The sequence below is a fragment of the Idiotropiscis lumnitzeri genome, chromosome 21 (genome assembly GCF_059441095.1).
Source record: "Idiotropiscis lumnitzeri isolate Australia: NSW breed Sydney's pygmy pipehorse chromosome 21, RoL_Ilum_1.0, whole genome shotgun sequence".
Classification (NCBI taxonomy): Eukaryota; Metazoa; Chordata; class Actinopteri; order Syngnathiformes; family Syngnathidae; genus Idiotropiscis; species Idiotropiscis lumnitzeri.
Window position 1 is genome coordinate 4,452,501 of NC_142411.1, and position 16,897 is coordinate 4,469,397.

The 16,897-nt window shown below is 44.4% G+C and overlaps 2 protein-coding genes across 2 annotated transcripts in view; one reads left to right on the forward strand and one right to left on the reverse strand.

The window, feature by feature from the left end:
- The window catches only part of galnt14 (UDP-N-acetyl-alpha-D-galactosamine:polypeptide N-acetylgalactosaminyltransferase 14 (GalNAc-T14)), a 32,901-nt gene extending 18,921 nt beyond the window's left edge, over positions 1–13,980 (forward strand). Inside the window, exons 3-15 of the mRNA XM_088286147.1 lie at positions 201–299; positions 3,764–3,831; positions 4,753–4,818; positions 6,969–7,090; positions 7,753–7,840; positions 8,048–8,132; positions 8,206–8,309; positions 8,393–8,519; positions 8,873–8,965; positions 9,239–9,322; positions 9,928–10,072; positions 10,965–11,108; positions 12,312–13,980. Of these exons, the coding sequence (XP_088142273.1) occupies positions 201–299; positions 3,764–3,831; positions 4,753–4,818; positions 6,969–7,090; positions 7,753–7,840; positions 8,048–8,132; positions 8,206–8,309; positions 8,393–8,519; positions 8,873–8,965; positions 9,239–9,322; positions 9,928–10,072; positions 10,965–11,108; positions 12,312–12,470 (1,384 nt within the window). The 3' untranslated portion in view covers positions 12,471–13,980. The remainder of the gene's footprint in view (positions 1–200; positions 300–3,763; positions 3,832–4,752; positions 4,819–6,968; positions 7,091–7,752; positions 7,841–8,047; positions 8,133–8,205; positions 8,310–8,392; positions 8,520–8,872; positions 8,966–9,238; positions 9,323–9,927; positions 10,073–10,964; positions 11,109–12,311) is intronic.
- Positions 13,981–14,710: 730 nt separating this feature from the next.
- LOC148316603 (phospholipase A and acyltransferase 2-like) lies at positions 14,711–16,880 on the reverse strand. Its single transcript, XM_088286150.1, has 4 exons — positions 16,771–16,880; positions 15,810–15,930; positions 15,315–15,613; positions 14,711–15,142 (listed from the first exon to the last, which is right to left on the reverse strand). Exons 1-4 carry the CDS (start codon positions 16,786–16,788, stop codon positions 15,023–15,025), a joined length of 558 nt encoding a protein of 185 aa, XP_088142276.1. The 5' UTR covers positions 16,789–16,880; the 3' UTR covers positions 14,711–15,022.
- Positions 16,881–16,897: the final 17 nt, after the last annotated feature.

The following is a 16,897-nucleotide window of genomic DNA, read 5'->3' on the forward strand; positions in this document are numbered from 1 at the left end:
CAGCCTCCACTTTGCCATTGTTGTCGGCTGTATTTTAATGAGCTGGGCTGCTCATTTATTATTCATGTTCTGCAGTGTGAACACACGTGTGTCACTTTGGGAGAAAGAACGCGTGGGCGGGAAGAGATTTGCGAAGATAACGTGGTGTTCCGTGTTATTGTGTTTTTTTTTTTTTTTTTTAAATCTTCCGTGTGCTGCAGGTGCCGCGCGCTGCACTATGACACCGACCTTCCGCCGACTTCCATCGTCATCACCTTTCACAACGAGGCGCGCTCCACCCTGCTGCGGACAGTCAGGAGGTACGCACACTAAACTTTTATTTTTTTTTTTGGTGATGCCTGTACGGGTGCGTGTGACCTCAGGGAACTTTTTTTTTTTTTTTTTTTTTTTGCAATTGCACTTCCACTACAGTAGGTGGCAGTGGTGCTCTGATTGCCAGAGAACAAACCCTTAAGCGACGCGAATGAAAAGAGGGTAAAGGGTGGTGAAAGACTTTAAAAAAAAAAAAATAAAATAAAAAAAAATACTAAATTAAATTAAAAAAATAAATAAATAAGTAAATCAATTAGTATTTCTTTTTATTTTTTGCCCCTAATTGTTAATCAGCATACATTGTTATGTGAGTTGCGTATGTGCTGCACATCCAGTATTTTCTGTATATTCTCTATTTTCTTATGTGCAACGCAAAAGCCAAACGAGCCACACACAAACACACTCAGTGAGAAGCGACACACGCACACTTCCCTGACCCTCAATCTGTGCACCATCTTTCTTTTCGTTCTCATTTTGATGGTATCAGCAGGTCCACACACACAAACACACCCCCACACACCCCGGCCTGAGTTCAGCTCATTATAGCAGTCAGTGTGCAGGAACTGACTACTACAGAGGACGGTGTGTGTGTGTGTGTGTGTGTGTGTGTGTGCGTTGCATCCTCTCCTGCAGGCCTTCTTAAAGCTCTGCAGTTTTCAACCAATTAAAAGACAATCTGTCTCCTTGGGACACGCTGCTCCCTTTGCTCTGCCTCACATTCCCATTTTGTGTGTGTGTGTGTGTGTCTTGTTGACTTGGGAGCTGCAACAATTTTGCCGCCTTTTATTTTTAGTTGGTGAGTTTGCAGTGTTGGCGCAAACACAAACAGGCCGCCAGCGAGCTAACGAGCGAGCGCCGCCGTCTTCCATCTTGAAGACATTTATTCTCGTAATCATCACTTTTTATGGCTTTTTATTATTTTCTGGCCTTGCGGTGCAACGTGTGAACATTTTCGTATTTGCATGATTTATGAGTTGAGGCGGAGACGCAATGTTTGATTCGCTTCCACATTCGGCGCCTCTCTAATGAACATGCTCTCGATCCGCGTGGAATCAACTAAAATGTCGAAAGGTTTCCGTCAAATAATTTACTTTAGATTGAAAAGTGATATTTTAAAATCCAGCCGCATGTTTTTGTAACTTTTGTGACTGAAATTTAGCCTGTAACACAAAATGTCTTTGGAGCACTGTGGGCACATGGTTTTGTACCGTTACACAACAAGGTCAAAATAACCGAAAATATAAATAATTATAAATATTTTCACTATACGGTGAGTTCACGTTAGTTCATTCTCCCATACAGTATCGTTCCCCACTTCTGATGCTGAACTGAAATGGCTCAGCTGTGTTTATTATTTTTAAAATATTAACTAGAGTTCGAAATGGCTTTTTTATTCATTAAATTTGCTATATTTATTTTTATTAAAAAAAACAACAAAAAAAAAAAACAGATCACCACTGCCACCTACTGTAGTGCATGTGCAACTACGCTTCATTCTTGGCCACATGTTCCCCCCCTCCAACATCCCAAGGGGGGACCTCCCACTCCCACTATTTCAGGACTGACCTACAGTCACAATTTTTTCTTTTAAAAGGAGTTCAGATCAGCAAAGAAAAAGTCACTCTCTTTTTTTTGTATCTTTCTTTTGAAGTGCCTTAAAATCTTTTTTTTTTTTTTTTTTTGCCTGTGTCTAATCCTTTAATGTTTTAATTTCGTAATTTAGTAACGGTAGGCTGAAAGAAAAAGATAAAACCTGCGTTGTCTCTTTCAATTTAACGGGATAAAGCTTCACGTTGGGGGCGTGAGGAAGGGGGGGGGTGACGTTCGCTCGCTTTGATTCCTCGGGCACGTCGGCATTCCGCTTTAATAAAAGCGATGCTCTCTTGCTCGCCGTTTGCGTGAGGGGGGGGCTCTCCCTGTCGATATTTAATCAAGCTGCAATCTGACAATTGATCGTCGCATCAGAGCTGACGGAGGCATCGTGGGAGAAGTCCAGCGATGAGATTAGCATCGCGGCTCCACGCTTGTTCTCGCCAACAAACGAAACTTGAGAGTGACAATTTTCTCTTATCGGAAGGTCGCCGCTCGGCGAGTCACGGTGCCGAGATGCGACGGCGAAATCGGCACATTGGGGCACGTGTAATAAATATACTCATGGAGGGAACAATTAATTGATTAATCGATTATCAAGTTAATCGACTACTATTTTTGCTAATCAGTTGAAGATATTCAAATATTCGTTTATATATACTTAAGTATATTCATATATACTTAAGACACGAAAATTATATTTGTAAATCCGATTCAGCGATGATTAAAAAAATATTACGAGATGAATCGGCAACAAATACAAATAAATTTGCTCCAAGTCAAACGCTCAGCACCTCATTATTTCCATTTATCTGAGTGGGGTGATCTCGTTCCATTTGGATTGATCTCGGCGGACTTGTTCGGCTCGCATGTTCATCTCATTAAGGTGGCAATGTTTCTCCGTCTCATGTGAAGGTCTGAACTCCGCTTATTCCGCCAGCGCGCCGGCCGATAGATCATCCCTGACGAGGCAGGCAGAGGGCTCGCCGATCTTTACGGCAATTCATCAGCACCGCCAGCTAGCGATCCGCATCGCAGCTTATTACCTCCGCATTCGGAAGCGCGCTTATTATCGCCGCGTTCATTCCGTTAACGTTTCAAAGCCGACCTATTATGCTCATTGTCATCTCGGCGACATTTGTTATGCTCGGATGGATGCGTCTCATTTACATTTGACTTCCAATTATCATGCTCATATTTATTCAAGTGCCGTCGGACGCCAACTTAACAGCATTAAGCAATTAAACGATGTTCATTTTTAATTGTATTAAGATTCGAAATCTTAATGAGGTTCGTATTTATCCAAATGATATACGAAAGCAAGCCCTTATTTTTCGATTTGAATTTAAGAGTTGAACGCCCGTGTTGTTTAATCGAGTGACATTTGAATCCTGTTTAAGCGTCGTTATGATTTGGAAACCTCGTTCATCGTGTTGAAACGCATCTGAGTAGGACGTGAACCCCACTTATTATGTTCGGCCTTCCTCTTCCTGTCATCTCGGTCAAGAGGACCCCCCCCCACCCCCACTCCCCTCACCTCTCCCTCACGCTGGCGGCAGCCAAAGCCGAGTGTAAATATTGAAAATAAAAGCCGTGCTCGGACAAAAATACATTTTCTCATTTTGGCGCCGTGCAACTTATGAATTTTTGATGTCTCAATCTTCGAGCTTTAATGAAATATTTTTTCATTCCCGGGCCACAGAAAGCCAACACATTTCCAAAGAGGGAATTTAGCCTGACATTTTCCTTGTTGCACTCAAACCGTGTGCCATGCAAACGTAATGGATTCCTAAGATGTTTGTGTGTGTGTGTGTGTGTGTGCGTGTGTTGTCATGTGTGACACGACGTGTTTCTCTGTCAGTGTGTTAAACAGAACTCCCGTTCATCTCATCCACGAGATCATTCTGGTGGACGACTTCAGCGACAATGGTGAGCGACACACGGTGCCGCAACACATGTAAACAGACAATATAACAAGACCCCCGTCATGTTCTCTGCAAAGAATCACGAGCATTTGTGCTGTACTGTAAAGCCAAAAGAGGAGCTCAGTCTGTAGTGCAGTTTATCCGACTGTTTGTCTTATACTGCCCCCAGGTGGCTGAGGTGCACACACCAGTATGAGCTTTTTATTTGTATTTGTTTATGCATCACTGTTCATATAAATCTTGTTTTATATAGATCTTTTTATCCTATAAAAAACAACAGATTGTCCTAATTAAAAAAAAAAAATACACATTTTCTTGTTTTATTGGGAAGCTGGAACGGATTAATGTCATTTGCATTCATTTCAACGGGGAAAGCTAATTTGGTATGCCAATGTTTTGAGTTATGAGCATGGTCCACGAATGAATAAAACGCGTATATTAAGGCACCTCTGTAGAAAGGTACACACACATGTGCACACTCACACGCATGCACACACACGTGCAGGCAGCCAGGTGAAAAGTGAAGCGTCTCGTTTGCGGTCAAAGAGCGTCGTGGTCATCCAGCTGCGACCGCTCGTCCCCGGAGACGCGCCACGTCCTTCCCGCTGAAAGAGAAAGTGAACCCGCAAAGAGAAAGTGGAACAACTCTCAGCAAGTTGTGCAATAATAATGAAAATCTTGTGAATAATTGATGCTGCGTGTAAACAATGAAAATGATGCTGGCTGCGGGATTTTCAGTGCTTATAAAAGCAGACTCATTTAGCCGCCGACACAGCCGTGACCCAAACGCTCGTCTTGTCATTCCTTCATTTTATTCATTCATAATCAAGCTGCTTTCCACTACACTCGAGTACACAAACACACACACACACACACACGCACACACCGCTTTGTGTGTTTCATCTTGTTGTCTTTGTTGTTTCAGGCAGTGACTGTCAGCTTCTCACCAAATTGCCCAAAGTCAAATGTCTACACAACAGCAAGAGAGAAGGTATGTGTGTGTGTGGGGGGGGGGGGTGCTCATTCACACCTTAGCTCAATACCATCATCATGCTCATGCGTGTGAATTAGCATGTATTAAGTACGTTTGGAAATAAAAATATATTTCACATACCTGACTTACGAGAAGCCCTCATTTGGGCAAAATAATAATTTTTTTTTTTTGGGGGGCGGGGTAAAATCGTGAACACTACATCAAAAACAAAAAGCGACTTTTTTGTCACTCCCAGTTGAATTGAATCCTCTAAACTAAACCCGAAACAAAGAGGATTGTGTATTCAAAACAAGCATATGACTTAGTGTGCTAGCTTAATGCTAATGCTAACACATACAGTAAAGGTGGAATGCGACGGCTTGAAAGTGTGGCAAAAACTGATGAATTCTTTTTCATTTTGGAATTCATGTATGTTTCATAAAGTATTATATTATAGAGTATTTTTCATACAGTTTCTCACTTTCAATTGTGGTTAAAAATGTTTTCGATATTCTTGTGTCACTTAGTACATTTCTTATCATTAAACCACCTGTGTGGCCTTTGTGCATTTGCGTGCGCGTCCAACGCGTCTTAATCCGACGAAACGCGGACGTTGCGCCGCATTGTCACGCCCCGAAATCCGCTTTCACGCTCTTAAAAATAGAATGCGAATGATCGCCAGGCGCAAAATGAACGCGACAGAGACACAACGTGCGGATTCAACCGACACGAGCCTTTGGCCGTTTCCGCTCGTCGCACTGCTGGATAACGAGCGTGACAGCTGAACTAGCGTCATGTTTTTATTGCGTCGTCTTTTGCTGTGACGCGACTTACGAGCCGTCGTTCGGCCATTTTTTTTTTTTTTTTTCCCCCAACTCGTGATCATAACCTTGTGGTGGGGGTGAAGTCAACTCAACACACTTAGCTTCATGCTAACACTAATTAGCATCTACGTTGCGGTGCTTTAAGATGCTTATTGCATTAATTGGAGTCAACACGCCATCTAGTGGACAAAGAGTGCAAGGACGTCATTTTGTGTAAGTCCGACACTCAGCAGCTTTTACAGTTTCACAAAAAAGTACGGCAAAATTCTGGCCGAAATAATTATGAACGTACATAAAATACATATTTAAATACGATTTAAAAATACACATTTTACGGTGCTTTTTATCCTCATTTAAATTCACGTTACAACATTTTCAGCCCCAAACCCGCAACACGGAACAAATTGACCCGTTTTTTTTTTTTCTTTTTTTTCCCCGAGTCGGACCTTTCAGGACCACTTTGCCGCGTTCGTCCTCGTTCACCTTCTTTGCACGGTGCCGCTGACCACTTTCATTACATCGGACACGCGCACGGCCAATTTATCCGTTTGGCTCGTTAACACGTTACGACTTCGGGTCTTCTTTCTTGATTGTCTTTTCAAACGCCCATAAATATACACGAAGCCAATAATGCGTGGCGCACACGAACACACACACACACACACACACACACACATAAAAAACACCTTGATGTACAGTCGCCCATTCTTCATTGTTTCTGTGTGTGTGTGTGTGTGCATGCACCCAACCAGAAAATAAAGCCTTATTGAGGATGAAATGGGATTTTAAATTGGCTGAGCCTCGGCCCAACGGCACCGTGTGAAACTTCTGACAATGTCACTGACACACTCACACACACACAGTTACATGTCAGTGAATATTGATCAGAGCATTTAGTTCAAACAGAATAGAACACGGGCTTGCCTAACAAGCTCATTTCCACACGCGCCCCCGCTCGCACGCGCACGCACACACGGGCGGGATGCTGACTCACTTCCTGTCTAGTGTGGTGCGCTGGGTTGGTTAAAAGGTTGCATCCCAGCGAGAGAGGCGCTCTCCCACGAAGACTTGACTGCAGGCTCGGAAACGAGCGCTTTGTCTTACTAGAAAAACGAGGATATGTGGTTGGAAAAAAAAAAAGTCCTTCTGATTGTGGTTGACTTTTTTGGACAACACTTTAGTGAGCTTTATTTTTATTTTGTCACATACTGCATATATATAAAAAAAAAAAAAAAAAACTAAATCTAAAACTAAGTGAAACTATCCTAAATTAAAGCATTTTTGAAAAACAATAAAAGTCATAACGCACGAAAACAAGAAAAGTAACGTTGCTGCGTGTGTCAGGTCTGATCCGGTCGCGGGTCGGTGGAGCCGATGCGGCCACCGCAAAGGTCTTGGCCTTCCTGGACAGCCACTGCGAGGTCAACAAGGACTGGCTGCCGCCCCTCCTTCACAGGATCCAACAGGTCGGCTCGCCTCCTCGTCTTTCTCCTCAAACCTGATTAAGGTTCAAAGTTGCATCTCTGATTCCTGCTCCAGAGTTGCCCGTTTTCACATCGCAACCAAACGGCTCCTTGGCGGAGGTAACAGCCATTTTGTGGTTTTCGCCAAAACTCGAGCGTTTACAGCGCACAGAAGCGTCCAACTGGTTTTCAAGAAGCCACCGATGCGTAGCGACACAGCCGACGTCCTCTGCGCGCGCGCCCCGGCGGCTAATGGCCCGCGACCGTCCCACCTGCCGGCTTATATGATCGCCGGTCGTTTGAGCGCTAATGGTGGCACGCTCCCGCCATTAAAGCCGGCGGTTGCGGCCGGCTTTTCATCCCCGTCGAGCGGCGACAGGAGGCCGGAGCCACTTTGGAGCCGGTCCACATCCTCTTTTAACGGCCACTCGGGAACTCGTTTAAAGGTTAACGGGGGGGCGCTAGTGAGCCGGAAAGTTGCAAAGGTTTCAAAAGACGAGCTTTTATTGGATGGCGAGCTCGCGCTGCTTTTTAGATTTTTTTATATCAATTACGTACAGCTGTGCCTCGACGTACGAGCCACAGTCGAGGTTTTTATGTATTTATTTACTTTTTGTCATATGTCGCATGCTAAAATGCCTTTCTCACGTTGGTTCTTGTCTCAGGACCCGACCAGGGTGGTCAGCCCCGTCATTGACATCATCAACATGGACACCTTCGCCTACGTGGCCGCCTCTGCCGACCTACGAGGAGGTACGCCAATCGACTTTGCTCGTCTTCACCTGCTTCCTCGTCTGACTCGCAACGAAAGACCAAGCCTGATCTCAAAGACTTGAAACTTTTAAAACCAACACTGTAATCTCAAAGACATCAAACTTGATCTCAAAAATGTCAATCCTGATTTAGACTTAATCTTAAAGATCGGATTCTCATTTTTTTTTTTTTTCCCCCCTCATCAAGGTTTTGATTGGAGTCTTCATTTCAAGTGGGAGGGGCTATCACCTGAAGAGAGGGATCGCCGCACCGATCCCACCCTGCCAATCAAGTAACACACACGCACACACGCACAAACGGAGACAAACAAGTAAAAGGACGCTGACAATCGTCCCACTTGACAGGACGCCCATCATTGCCGGCGGCCTCTTTGTGATCGACGCCTCGTGGTTCAAGCACCTGGGCAAGTACGACACGGCCATGGACATCTGGGGCGGGGAAAACTTTGGTGAGTGAGTCGCTCGGATTCCGGAAAGTAACGCGCTAACCGGGTTTGAACGAAATCTCCGATTGGCGTGTGTGCGGTTGCAGAAATCTCCTTCCGCGTGTGGCAGTGTGGCGGAAGCTTGGAGATCATTCCGTGCAGCCGCGTGGGCCACGTGTTCCGGAAGAAACATCCTTACGTCTTCCCGGAGGGCAGCGCCAACACGTACATCAAGTATGTGAACAAACACGGGGGGCGGAAAGGCGATGAGCAAAAAAAAAAAAAATAATAAATAAGTTTTCGTTCGTACGAGCTTCCGACAATGCCTCGAAAAAAAAGGTCGAAAAAAAATATCAGGAAATGTCGCAGATGAGCGCATCACGTTGATGGCGTCGCCAAACAAAACAAAATATGTTAAGGACGGGGCGTCGCCATGGCAACAAAGAAAGCCTCGCATCTGCTGTCTGCTTACTCCGAACTGGAGGGAAAAACAAGTTAGCAGATTAGCGCAGCGCACTTTCTCGACTGGATCTAAGTGGATCTTACGCGATAAAGTGTGTGTGTGCGTGTGCGTGTGTGTGTGCTAGGAACACGCGGCGCACAGCGGAGGTTTGGATGGACGACTTTCGCCTCTTCTACTACTCTGCTCGGCCGGCTGCCCGAGGAAAATCGTACGGAGAGTAAGAACGCACACACACATGCATGCTCAGTAACACACGTTCACGATGACACACACACACACACACACACACACACACACACTCCTTGCAGCCGGCGTGCAGTTGATGAGCATCCCGCCGCGTTGTTGTCGTCGGATGTGAAAGGTTGTCGGGCAGACGGCGTTTAAATGTCAGCGTTTATCAGCCGCACGCAGACGGGGCGCGCGTTGGCTTTGTGACGCACGTCCGGCGATGACCGCGTCGTGACGTTTTGTGCCTTTTTGTGGTCGTCAGCATCGGAGGCCGCGTGGAGCTGAGACGCAAGCTCAAGTGCAAACCCTTCAAGTGGTACCTGGAGCACGTCTACCCGCAACTCAAGTCAGTCACTCAAGTTTGTTTCTTTGGTCACAATTTTCCTTTTCTTCAATATTGACCAGCGTCTAATTCACGTATTCGATGAAATATAATTTTGTAGCAGACACTTTGAACGATCAAACGATCTTCTTTCTTTCTTTTTTTTTAAACACGCTGGCCGCCATTCACTACATCAACCGTGTCATCTTTTCTCACATTGTCAACACGACTTTTATTTCTAGGATACTATTGGAGCGTTACATAAACCCCCCCCCTTCCTTCCACGACCCCCGCGCTCCGCTCCTCTTTGCGGTGTTATTAAGTGAAGGCCAGATAGCAGAATTGAATTAACGACTTCCTCCAATTGATCATCCTCCAAAGTTGCTCGAATGTTAAGCCTTGAAAATCCACCGGCGTCCTTTTCAGACGCTTCATCTTGATGAACTTGATGAGCTTCCGCTCATTTTTTTTTTTTTTCGTCTTTTTTTTTTTTATCTTCATTATAAAATCATGCGGCTTAATCGAAGCTCATTTGGACGCCGGGTGTGGTTTGGAAGAAAAACGGGAAACAAATGGTGTCGCTTGCCCGTCCGACCTCGGGCTAAACTTTTTTTTGTTTGGTCCGTCAGAGTCCCCGACGACTCGGACTGGCAGTCCGGCCCGATCCGACAACGCCACAACTGCTTGGAGTCTCGCCGCGTGGACGGCCAGGAGACGCCCGTCCTCATGTTGGCGCCGTGCGTGGAGACGGACGGCGGCCACACACGCAATCAGGTCCGAGACACGGCAAAACAACTGCACTTGTGTAGTTTGTTGCTCCTGCGCAATACTTGAATATTTTGTGATTTAAAAACATTGCTACATTTTTTTGTCCACCCGCAACTGAGCATGACTACCTCAAATTAGCAACAAAAAAAAAATTTTTAAATGTGCTTTCTACTTTCTATTATTTTAAAAGAAGGAAAGGAAAACGTCAGCCGCAAAAAATGTCTTTTGTTTTTTTATTTTAAATCTACTAAATTTAACTATCAAATATTAATTTGGATTATTCTGAAAAAGAAAAACATAAATCCAGTGCACATTTTAAAACGCGCTTTTGTTTTACAATTTTAAATATCCCCTTTTATATCAAAAACTAATTCCACAATGAACAGTCTACTTTTTAATATTTTTTACTTTTTAAAAAAAATTATATATATAAAAATACGCTCTTTGCAACACCATAGTAATCCAACATTTATTTTTATTTTTTTGGACAAGTTATTTTAAAAAAATATAATGAAAAATTGGATTTCAAATCGGTCAACTTAACAACTGGAAGATTAAAGCAACTGTCTGTCGATTTATGTTTTTCATCAGCTCTAAAATAATTTGAATGATACGCCCGCTTGAAAAAAAGAAATGAAAATCTCCTAACCACGGCTGACAACACGCTCATTATTTAACCGGGGCTTCATGTGGCCGCGTGTGCGTGTCCATGACTGACACTGCTGGTGGGGGGGGCAATTGGTATCAAGGAAGGAATTGTCCAAGCGACGGGAAAGTTATCAAAGGATCCGTCTCTCAACTCAGTCATCGTGCCTGAAAAATAAATTCAGGGTAACTCACTAACTCACTTGCAAGTGTAACAAGAAGACGTGAGGGAAAGTGCGACTGCTTTGTGCAGGAGTGGCTCTACACTGCGGGTCGGCAGATTCGACGGCAACGTGAGGCCAACGCCGACGGCGACGACAAATGCGTGTCGGTCACCGCCACCTTCCCGGCGTCGCAGATTCTGCTGCTGCCCTGCCACTTGGACGACGCCAAGCAGGTACGCGCAAGCACACATGCGCTCTCATTGGCTGACACCCACGTCACTCACCGGGCCAGGCCACACAGCATTCAAAGTTGCAGCTTATTTTTATCTCTCTCTATCTCACTCTCTCTCTTTTGCTTTCTGGCTCTCACAGTTGCTTTCTCACTTGCGCTCTCTCACACTTGTCTCTCTCGCTCGCTCCCTCTCTTGCTCTCTCGCTCTCTCTTTCTGGTTTGTGCAGTCGCTCTCGCTTTCTCACTTGCTCTCTCTCTCACTCTCCTTCTCACTCACTGTATATTGCCCTCACTCACTTGCAGGCTCTCAAGCTGTCTGGTTTGATCTCCCATTCTCTATTATTGTCTTACTCGCTCTCTCTTGCTCTCATCTTCCTCGCCCGCCTGCTCATTCACACTTGCACTTGCCTCTCTCTCACTCACTCGCTCCCTCTCTCTGTCTCTCTCTCTTGATCTCTCACTCATCACTCTCTCCTCACTTTCTCTGCACTCTTGCTCTTGCACAAGGTCACACTCTCTCGTGCTCAATTTCTCCATCTTTCTCTCGCTCTCACTTGCTCTCCATCACTCTTGTTACATTCTCGTTTTTCTGCTCCCTCACTCTTCTCACTTTCTTCTGATTTTCTCTTCCTATCTCCCTCTCTCTCTTTTTCTCGCACTCACAGTCTCTCTCACACTCTCACACACAAGCAGACTTGTCATTCCCTGACCAGTGGGCACCTTGAAAACGTCCCCGAAGCCCCTGCAGCGGAAAGTAACCTGACAAGTCATAAATCACCTGAGCGAGAGCGTCGGGGGGGGGGAGGGCGGGGGCTGGTGGTTTTGCGGTTATGTGAGAGTGGCGAGAGGGGGGGGGTGCGGGTACAGTGGAACAAGCAGGAAGGAGGGAGTCACTCCTGTCAAGCGAGAGGCGGCTAAAAGTCCGTCAGCAACATCTCAACAACCGTTTAGTGTGCACGCGCACGTGCGTGCGTGTGAGATCTCACTTGCTCATCCACATAACGTCTTTGCAGTTTTGTGTGTCTCTGCTGCTATTCCGCAACATTTGATCACAATTTGAGCGTTCTTGTATTTTAATGTTATCGTGGTACTTGGTTGTGTGTGGCCCAGCTAAGCCAGCTTTCTGTTTGGCCAGTGTGACTCCGCCCATCCAGGAATCCATTTGAATCTATTGTGTGTGTGTGTGTGTTTGCGTGTCCCTCAGCGGTGGCAAAAGTCGGGCACCCACCTGGAGCACGTGGCGTCTCGCTTCTGCCTGGACTCGGCCATGGCGCTGGACGGGCTGGACTCGTCTCGCATGCTGGTCATCGGCCCATGCGAGCCGGGCGCCTCCACGCAGCGCTGGGACGTGCCCTTCTCCTGACCCGCCGGCCGCAAAGTTCGCCACCTAACTGCAAATCGTCAAGAATGCTATGGCAGTGGTTCTCAAACTGTGGGGTCTGTGGTCTGTAAGTTGCAAAAAAAATTCTCGCTAAAATAGGCAACGTTTTAATTCCTCTGGTGTTCAGGGTACACTTGGCAGTTTTGTTTCCTCATCATTGGAATTCTGAGGGGACTCTTAGAAAAACGACTCCCCCTCCTGGAAGGGATCCCTGAACCTGAAAAGTTTGAGAACCCCTGCTACTGAGCTTTTCTAACTTGAAGGTACTCAACACGCTGTGTTCACATTCACCAACTGATGGCACGGCATCAGTTGGTGAATGTGAGGGGGGATTCCGTATCTTGCTCAAGGACATGACCACATACGTCGGTCTCGTACCCTCAACTTTCGGGTTAGGAGGCGACCACCTGAGCCGCGACGGCTTTGTGGACAAGAGACACCAAGTGCACCTTAAAACTCTTGTATTGTCTATTTATTGTTTATTGGCTGCAGCCAACTGACACAACATTAGTTACACTTGCACAAGCTCATCACATTTAAGACAACTCTCACGCTGATAATTGTAATATTTCGTCTCATGTAACTAAATGAGGCAAATAAAATATTAGAGAAAAAAAACTGTGCAATACAATCCGAGTGTAGCTAATGTCGTGTCTCGTATATTTGTGGCTTGTTGTTGTCTATTAGTGCACATCTCAGCATGACACACAACATTTTAAGACAAGAGTGTGACGGATTTGTTTGCTCCTTTTTTGATGCAGGATGAGACCACCACCTAGTGGTACCAAAGCTTGATTGCAATTCACCTCCTCTGTATTTAGTGTGCTTACCAAAACACGCACACAGACACGACTAATATATAATAATAATTTTAATATAAGTTTTAAATATATATATATGTATGTATGTATATATATATGTGTATATATGTATATATATGTATGTATATATATATATATATATAATATATATTTATAATGATATCCACACGCACACATACAATACAATTTGTCAACAGCGACTGCTTTTGTAAACTAGCCCTTTAAAACATGGAAATCACTAAAAATTGCAATAAAAAAGTCCTAATAAGTAAGATGAAATGGCTCATGAAGAGATTGGATAATGGATGGATGGATTAATAAAATAGACCCCAGTACCCTTTTGCGTCCCAGTAGCAACGTCCCAAAGAGTTTTGTCCCGGAAGGCTTGACATACTTTCCCAAAATGGCGGCCGGCGTGCGCTTGCTCATGTTGGCCGACAGGCACGTGCGAGTTTATGTGAATCGTGCATGTTGTAGATTGTGAGAGAAAATTGCACAGGAAGTCAGGGGAAGACCTCTTCCTGTGCGTCCTTGTGCACTTTTGTGTCACACGAGTGCACACTTTGTAGATTGATGAACTGTCTAGCAACATTTCATCGTGTTAGAATTTGAGCGACAGAACGTGTTTGGTTGGCTTATTTGCGCCTCAATAAAGTTTTATAATGACCTAGTCATCTATGAGGAAATATTTTTTAACGACCTACACAGGCACTTCTTTAGGTACACACTCCTTGCAACTCCATCAAGGCCCATCAAGTGTTCCACTCCAGTCCTGTAGGTGGTGCTAATGCAATTTAAAAAGTGGCGTCCCATCACACAATGATTGGGTCACTGCCCCTCGCCCCAAGTGAACTTGTCGCTGGTCAAGGTCAGGACAAAAAAAAAGAAAAGGATTGGTTAAAAATCTCTTGTAGATTATTGGAAGCGATCATGTGTGATTCGCCCAAAAATTAACCTAATTTTTTTTTGCTCATACCGAAGCAATCCAAGTGTGACTTTGGTGCCATCTTGTGTTGTTGTGTTGAGGTTTCATTTTGACCACCTATTGGCAAATAGAAAGCTTTTTTTGCAAGAACCATCTATGACTTGATTTACTTACGGAGCAATTGCGTTTGACAACAACAATAATAGCAGAAGATGCGGAAGACGACAACCTAAGAGCCGGTCGGACTCGTGTTCAAGCAGGTTGGACTGCATTCCTGACTTGTTACGGCATTAAGTCATCCAACGTTAAAAACAGAGTAGAGTAGCAAAAGCGAAACCAATATTAATCACAGCTAACCTTTTTTTCACGATTATTGACCCGTACAACTCAATTGAATAACAAACAAATATTCTTTTCGGAATAAACAGCTGATATAATGTGATACCAGGTAGTGAAGTACAGCAGTGACAGCATCATCACTTTAAATGGTGACTCCCAACGTTGTGTTTTATTTAACATTAGTAGCACATGCAGTAAAAAAAATTAATAATCAGACAACTTGAACCTCCGTCAAGACCGAACAAGCCTAAACATCACGTGTTCCACTTCAGTCCTATTGGTGGCGGTAATGATCATTAAAAAGCAGAAGCCTGTAAGACACACAGCAAGGTTCTCAACAGCTCCATCTGCTGGATCCGGTGTGCCACTGCTACACGTTTCATTTTTCTTTTTAAATCAGCAGATTTATTGTAAGGAATTTGTGTTTATTTAAAAAATTGTGATCATGTTTATATGAGTTTAGTGTGTGTGTGTGTCTTGAAAGAGTCTTTGAAGACTTTTTCATTAACAATGTCCTGGAAGGTGCTAGTGGCTGACTTGTTCTCTTTGTTTTTGGGCTTGGTGGGAATCTGTGGAAGTGGAAGGAGGACATGTCAGTTTTGTATTTGTTCAAAAGTCATGATAAGCTATCGCTCATTGACAAAAATGCTAACGTTGTGTTGCTTCTTCTCTGCGATGTGTACGCAACGTTATATTAACTTAGCTTTTGTATGCCGGCCATCTATTTAGCTTGGCGAGTACCTGGTTGCAGACTGCTTTCCCGAATCGCACGAATGTGGCAAAGTGCTCGCAGTTAAGCCAGAGGAGATTGTAGGTGAGCTCCACGTTCTCCAGGGCGTCGCGCCGCTGCCTCATCTCCTCGGGCGAGGACGCCGTGAAAGCGTGGCGATTGTTGCTGATCAGGATGTGGACGCCTTTGGGGACGTTGACCTCGCCGAGCGGCACCCGGCGGATGCGGGTGGCGCCCAGCAGCAGGTCACCGCATACGGGGAACATACTTTGGAGAGAGTTGCGGATGTTGCCCATGAGCTGTCCCTCTTCTGTGGAACGCACAGCAAATTTCCAAACGTGTACTTAAGAAGACAAAAAAAAAAATCTCCCGTGTCTTAATACAATGACTGGCGTGGTCGTTTCAAACCGTCAGCTGGAATCCAACCTTTGACTCCCACCATGGGTATTTACGTCCCCTGAGAAAGTTTTTGATTTTGCGAAAAAGAAAAGTTCTTCACTGCTCACCTGCCACAGCAAAGTGGATCACGTGACCGTCCTCGTCATATACGCCCCAGTGCGAGTAGCCGATCGGGTAGGAGAACTCAATCAGGTCTCCGAATTTGGCCGTTAACGCGATCTCTTTGATCTGCGCGCGAGACACGTCATTGTCATCATTAGCGTTCTTATTATTATTGTGATGATGACTGGAAATTATTGCACATGATTGTGTTCAGCAAAAACAACAACAACAACGGAAGAAGGTAAAAGATGCATGTGACGCACCCCAACTAGTGTTCAAGCAGGTTGCACCGGATTACTAAACTATGTGCAAGTCACAATTAAGTGTCAAGTCCGTCAAGCAAATCCTGCGTGAAGCACATCAAGTCCAGTCCCCTCTCAGCTCGAAGCAGGTCATGAAACGTTCATTGCAGATCTTTTCAATATCGCAAGGTTGCATTTTTATTTGCCAAATTCATCGTTCGGTCTTGCATGACGCCAATTGTGAAAACTCAAAATTCATTCAGGAACTAAATCAATAATAACCGTGTCATATAAACATAACTTGTTTGCCTTTAAGCTTATTAGAAATGTGCAGTTAATCATTACTTTTCAAGTCAAATAACCACAAAAGGAAACAGTGACTCAACACTCTTGTACCTCCTTGGGTATACATTATTCTCACAGTATTATTTTTAAGTCAAAGGTTGAATGGCGGTGGTTGGAGCGATCAGGCTAAAGACGGGGCCGCATTGTTTCCATGACAAGATTAAAAAAAAAAATGAAAAAAATTAATTAAAAAAAAAATAAAATAAAATAAAAAATATATATATATATATATATATATATATATTGGTCTGTCTGGTTTTAAGAATGGTTCTTTCTTAATTATTACACGACGTTATTTCCTGAAGCTATGTAAAAAAGAAATCTTAAAAATGTATATACATATTACTTTATAAAAAATGTCTCTATTTGTGCTTCCTACCTGCACCTCCAGGTCCATGCCGGACTCCTCTGACAGCAAGCCTTGAAGTTCACTTGTGCGTATGTTAGTGTGAGAAGGGCGTGTGTGTCTGTATTGTTTGCAGTGTGTATGTAAATGTGCATTTCAG

Excerpts from the sequence above, each read along its gene's own strand:
- LOC148316603 (XM_088286150.1), bottom strand. Across the intron at positions 15,614-15,809 it reads GATCCACTTTGCTGTGGCAG|AAGAGGGACAGCTCATGGGC; the intron begins GTGAGCAGTGAA and ends TGCGTTCCACAG. Across the intron at positions 15,143-15,314 it reads GGAAAGCAGTCTGCAACCAG|ATTCCCACCAAGCCCAAAAA; the intron begins GTACTCGCCAAG and ends CCACTTCCACAG.